The following is a 6382-nucleotide window of genomic DNA, read 5'->3' on the forward strand; positions in this document are numbered from 1 at the left end:
GTTTTGTGGAATGGGAGGGGCGGGCAGCGCTGATTGGCTGCGGGGACAGCTTGGGGGCGTGCTCAAGAGGGGAACGGGGGGGAGTGGGCGTGGCCCAAACGTCCCACCAAGTATTGAAAGGACTGCGTTACTACGTACTGCGGCGAACCAAATGGCACAGATTCGAGGAAAAATTTTCTATAAACAAACAAACGCGCGAAAGATAGACTCAAGATAACAGGAAGGCTTGGGGTTTTTATTCAGAACTTGATCGAAATCTCGTTGCATATAAATGTGACCCCAGACCACAAAACGGGCCAGACATTGAGATTTATACATCTGAAAGCTGAATAAATAAGCGTATATTCTTGGGATAGGACGATATTTAGCTGAGATACAATTATTTGAAAATCTGGAATCTGAGAGAGAGAGAGAGAGTGTGCGTCTTTTAAATTGTCCAAATGAAGATCACAAAGCATATTACTAATCTGAAATTAAATTAATCTTCCGGAGCGAAAATTACAAGATATTTATCAAATAACGTTCTTTAATTAATATGATAATATTAAAAACGTGTCATTTCGACCCATGCAGTTTATTGTTGTTGAATAACCTAGAAATAACTTCGACTATATCTTCCGGTCAAACCGTAAAGAAGTGTTTCAAGTGAAAATGATCCTAAAATCAAGATGCATTGGGAATCCAATCTCTAATTAAAGTTCTATAAATTCTGCTAATAATTTATTGTTTTTTAACTATTCATTTGCGGACTGTCGCATATAGTGCCTACACCAAATGGCACCGACCTCTTTATTGACCTTGCTTCAAAGTTGCACGAAACACTTTTTCCACTTTAGGACTCGTGAAGCAGCCGTTCCAGCTGTTTTAAAGCGACAACAAAGCCCGCGCGACTTCCTGATCGCGTCGACGGCGCTGGGGCTCCGGGCCCGCTCTGCGCATGCGCGGCGCAGGAAGCCGGTGACACGCGGAGCAGCTGTACCGTGGGAACCGGACGAATACCATTTCTGCGCGGCGCGCTCGCCTTTCCTCACACGCCGCAGTTTGGCGTGGAAAGCCACACACGAGCTGTACAGAGCGCGGCCGTTTGCTCCGTTTGCAAACATTTGATCCTCCAACCTGTTGCTTCACTTTATTCCGTTAACCGCTTCGTACGTGATAAACTGCACGTGTGCTTTACGGGCCGTGTGACGTCGAAAAGCTCTCAAAACTGAGCTATACTCGATTTCAAATATCATTTTACGTTAAAAATATCCAAAACTAATGATAATTACTAAACGCATCTAACATTGCTGTCATAATACTGCAATTTTAAGATGCATATTTAATTTAAACAGGCTTCTGAGTGAAAGTATACATTCATAACTACCTTTATTATTCTACGTGTTAAAGACAGGGTATCCAATTTGGTTAACCTTTGGCAAATATACTTTATTGACACTTCACTTGCTGTCAAAAATAATAAATGCAACTTTATCAGTAGAAATAGCGCGAGGGTTTAGTTAACCTCACACAAAGGCCATCACCTCGTTGCCCTCTGCACACTAATTATGCAAAATTAAGCAAGTCAAATTAAAACGTACATAAGGACGCATGCATGTATGCATCTGGTTCTACAAACACGGTTTATAAAAAAGGTCTTCGCTTAGTTCCAAAAATCAAAAAGGGTAAAATTTCACCTCCGCTTTGGAGGACTTCACTAATCCTTGCTTATGTGTCTGCCGTCAAGTTCTCATGTTAACATGCTTTTTGAACACGAAACTCAAAACTCAAAAATAAACCACGTGGAAACACCGGCTTAACACGTGGAAGCAATAACCGGTGCGCACCGTTTCATTATTTGTAGCACCTACTTCTTTGGTATCTCCTGCTGGGCACGAGCCAATACTGAATTTCAGGCGTTCTGTTTTAAGACGGGCAGGATTTCGGCTCCCTGGCAAATTACATTTCAACCGGCTAAAGCACGAAGCCGTTTTCTTTTTCCCGTGCAAAACGTTCCCATCGTTGGAAAGAATGCGTGAGGTATTCGGCCATGTGCGAAACAGAAGTGTTCTTTAAGACCTGCCAGGGTAGGGCTAAGATATCTCGGCACATCTGTTGGCTAATCAGAAAGATGTGTCCGTGCGCTGGCCTTTCGGGAAATATTTGTTGAGAAAACGGAGGGCCTCTCCCAGCGGCCGGTTATCAGTGAACGCGGGAATTTGCGCACTTAGATTTGTCTGCGTGGCCCCACGAAGTTCACGCTTAAAGGGATGGTTCGCCCAAATACGATCGTTCTTGTTCCAAGCTTTTTTTCTGCTGAGCGTGAGTGATATTTTGGAGGATGTTGGTTTTGGTTCCCATTGACTTCCATTGTCTGGGCAAAGCGTAGTGGAAGTAAAGGGGGAACCAAAACTGTTTGGTTACTAACGTTCTTTTGTGTTCCACAGAAAAATGGCATTGAGGGGAAAAAAAGGTGCTTGCGCCAAAACAGCTTGAGCCTAAAACGTTTTTTGAAACGATTGAAATGAACACAAAAGCTCTGCACCACTTCAATCGTGTTCATGTTAATTTGATAAACTGCTCCTGTGGTTAACCTGAAACACACCTGTGTGAACTGCCTTCATAAAACCAGATCAAAACACTGCAAAACTGAGTCAGAAGGGTTTCTGAGAAAACATTTGAGAGCAGATGATGCCAATGCAATTATTCTGATTTTTTAAATGAAGTGTGTGTGTGTGTGTGTGTGTGTGTGTGTGGAGGGTTATGTTTAGGACTTTTAAAGACCTTTTTCAAGTAAGGAATAACTAAGTAGGCCTGATGAAACATAAATGTCTATTTTCTCTAAATGCACATTGTTTTAAACGTTTGAAAAAAAGAATCGCATTGAAAAAACTGGATTGAAAAACATGTTAAACAACACAGAAATAACTTCAAATGTATCTTCTGGTCAAACTGTAGAGAAGTGTTTCGGGTGAAAATGATCCTGAAATCGAGACAAATTGACGAGTTGGTGAGAAAAGAAGTGACTCCAAAAAGAAGTGAGTTTATGATCGAAACAAGAACAAGTATCTGCCAGTAGGCTCAGAGGAACCTAATTTTCGTTCTTGTTTTAGCAGTATCTCGCTTCTTTTGGTTAAAATGTTCAGAAAACAGGACATCGTGCATTCGGTTTGCATCTCAATTTAAAGATGTTTAGACATTTGCGCTGAAAAAAAAATGCTTTTTTTGCATGAAGGTAGTTCACCCAAACACAACAGCGGCGTTCCAGGCCCAGAAATGTAGTAAATGCATCGATAAAACCCATGACAGCGGTCCGACTGTAACTTTGAGAAGCCAAGAGGATACTTTTTGTGTGCAAAAAAAACAATAACTATTAATTCAACAATTCTTCTCACCAAATTACCGCCTTCCACCAATTTTTACGGACGTGATATAATCAGTGCAATCAGTGTTTTATGCTCAGCATAAACACCGATGTTTTGTGATACTCTCTAAAATAGTGGAAGACTTGCTGAATAAACTCTTATTGCTTTACGTGTGCACAAAAAATATTCTAGTAGGGTCGTAAAATTATGGATGAACCCAGAACCCAGAACCCAACCAACTCACATTGTAGACTATTTCACTTCATATGCATTGATATGAAGTTCTCAGGTTTTATCCAAACTATATTAATTTGTGTTCGAAGAAGGTCTTGGAACGACACGAGGGTGAGGAAGTAAAGATCGTTTTTAATTCGGGCCTTTATTTAGGGCGAATGAAAACTCCTTAATGCACATAAGTTTTATTTCTTCATCAAAGTCGCACCCAACACACGCACAAACCGAGGCTGAACGCTGCTTTAAAGTACGACGCTTCCCAGTCGGCATCAAAGCAGCAAGCTCTAATGAGACGCCGGAGAGGTGCTGACGCTCAGAATATCCTGCGAGGCGTTTCAGCTGTACGGTACTTAACAGGAAGCGTCCCATTTTCCACCTGGGCCCGGGTCACGTTCGTCAGAAACCCGAGCCAGGCTAAAAAAAAAAAAAACACTCCTGCATCTAAAGCTCTCTCTCTCGGACGAAGCCCGGGTCGATCGAACCTCCGCGAATATCTGGCGCATGGCGTTGGGCCTGAAGCGAGGCACGAAGGGGGAGCTCTTCAAAGATGAGGATGAGCGCGAGGTTTTTGGCGCCTGAGCCAGACAGAGCAGAGGCGGGGGGGAAAGAGAGAGAGAGAAAGAGAGAGAGAGAGAGAGAGAGAGAGGGAGAGAGAGAGAGAGAGAGAGAGAGAGAGAGAGAGAGAGAGAGAGAGGGAGAGAGAGAGGGAGCCGGCAGAGGCCCCTGAGTCACCGGCCGGGATTCTGAGGGACTGGCATGACGTCTCAATAGAGGGAGGGCCTACAGAGTCCAATTCAGCCCCAGTACCACGTGCTCAAGGAGCGTGGGAAAGAGGCGAGCTTTTCTTCCCAGCAAAGAAAGAGCTAGTATCGAATAACAGAAGCGCAGAACAGGGCTAGGTAGAGCTCCTACTGCAAGCAGACAAGATTATCTCCGGCAAACGCAAACACGCAGAGCTACGGTTACAGTCAACACTTTGATACTTAGATTGAGGGAGCGCACATTTAAAAGAGCCTGGCTGTATTCGGCGACCGCACGCAGCCCATCCTGTTATGAACTTGCAAACCGTCCTCAAAAGCTTGGAACGAAAAACAGCGTCTGGCGCGAATTCAGCTGCGCCGTCTTTGGGGAACCCAAGCACGGGTTTTTTTTGTAGTTTTGACAGATTTACAAATGGAGATATGACTTAAAGACTAAACATAAACGAGGGTCGCGCTGCAAAAAAAAGGGAAGACGGGGAAATAGTTTTTTTTTGTTTTGTTTCGCTGTTAGGGATGGCGCGCGAAATATCACGATAGATCGTTTCGGGAAAAACTAATAATGGAAAAAACGGTGAATGCGTCAGAGAAAAGAAATTCTGTTCATAAAGTGTTGTTAATACAGGTTTGTAAACAATTCGGGGCATTATTACGTCTAAAACACATTTAGACATATTAAAAAGTAAAAGTAAAAAATGGTTTAAAAGAGAACGATCTTGTTGTTTTGGGGGGAGGTTACTGTATATTATATTGTGTGAAACAAATACGTTTAAAAAAAGTAAAAAATACGTGCACAAATTAAAATTAAAGTCGTTTTGTAGGATTAAACTAATATAAATCCTAATAATAGCTTAATAAATAAATAATAAATAGCTTTTAATAATTTGTCAATTATAAGAGAATTGCGACAAATTACGGCATTAAATATATATTATTATAACGTGTAAAACTAATTCAAAACAAGATTATGTGCAAAAATTGAAATGAAATGATTATTATTTTGGGAGATTAATGTAAACATTTTATTATTTTGTAAAACAAACAAACTTAAAAACGTTAAAAAAAAAAAATCTCAAATTAAAACAAAATGAATTTTGTGGGATTAAACCAATGTAAATCCCATTTTTAACAACAATGCATCTAATCTTTTAATGAAGTATTGGGTAACCATTTCAGGAGGCTTGCAAACATTTTACGGCATTAAAGTACATAATAGTTAAAAACAAAACAGTAAAAAATATTGCGCAAAAATTTAAAAAAAAAATCTTTCGTTACTTTGTGGCATCAATCCAAATATAAATGCTGTTTTTAATAACAATTTATGGCTAATAATTTCATAAAGTGAAGTATTTTCCTGCTTTTGGGCCATTCGTAAACACTTTATAGCATCAAGTATATGCTTGCATTGTGGAAAACAAATGCACAGTTTAATCTCTAATTTTGTTTACAGTGCAAAACACAAATTCGCAAGTGGTTTCTACTCTGACGCGGCGTGGCAAGTTAAAAAAAAAAAAAAACCTTCATGAAAAATAAAAGAACTGCAAGAGCTCATTGCAGCTGGAGTCTCTTGCTCGCTGCGTCTTCACCGACGTGCAGGACTTCTTGAAACTGAGACAGCACCCGGTCGAAGTGCGTCCCTTCCCAGAACACCTTTCCACAGCCGGTGCAGATGAAGTAGACTGGGATCCGGGGCAGGAGGCCCGGGGGCACGGTCTCCAGCTGAACTTCGGCCCCGCTGGGGAATCTGAAGGTCTGGGGGTCCAGGGCGCTACGTGGGGCCCAGCGGCAGTGAGGGGTGAACTCGGGGCCCTCTGGGGGCCTCCAGCTATTGTATTCAGCTTGTGTTTCGTCCCGCGGCTCGCAGTCATCCCGCTTAGACGCCGCGTCTCGAAGGAGACCTTTTAAGGAAAAGAAGCAGCTTCGTGTGAGACCACAAGCAAGCATTCAGGCGAAACGCCCTTAAAAGTGAACGCCGATCAAAGAGTGAAAATGGCGGAGAATACATTTCCAAATCAGATATACGTGCTGACGGGAAACAAATGGAAG

General features: G+C 42.0%; 1 protein-coding gene across 6 annotated transcripts in view; it reads right to left on the reverse strand.

Annotated features, from left to right (window-relative positions):
* Positions 1-5624: 5624 nt before the first annotated feature.
* exd3 (exonuclease 3'-5' domain containing 3) overlaps positions 5625-6382 on the reverse strand; it is a 39064-nt gene continuing 38306 nt past the window's right edge. For all 6 annotated transcript variants that reach the window (XM_043250459.1, XM_043250460.1, XM_043250464.1 and 3 more), the window contains one exon: positions 5625-6234. In XM_043250459.1, the coding sequence (XP_043106394.1) occupies positions 5885-6234 (350 nt within the window). In that variant the 3' untranslated portion in view covers positions 5625-5884. The remainder of the gene's footprint in view (positions 6235-6382) is intronic.

Source organism: Puntigrus tetrazona, chromosome 10 (genome assembly GCF_018831695.1).
Source record: "Puntigrus tetrazona isolate hp1 chromosome 10, ASM1883169v1, whole genome shotgun sequence".
NCBI lineage: Eukaryota > Metazoa > Chordata > Actinopteri > Cypriniformes > Cyprinidae > Puntigrus > Puntigrus tetrazona.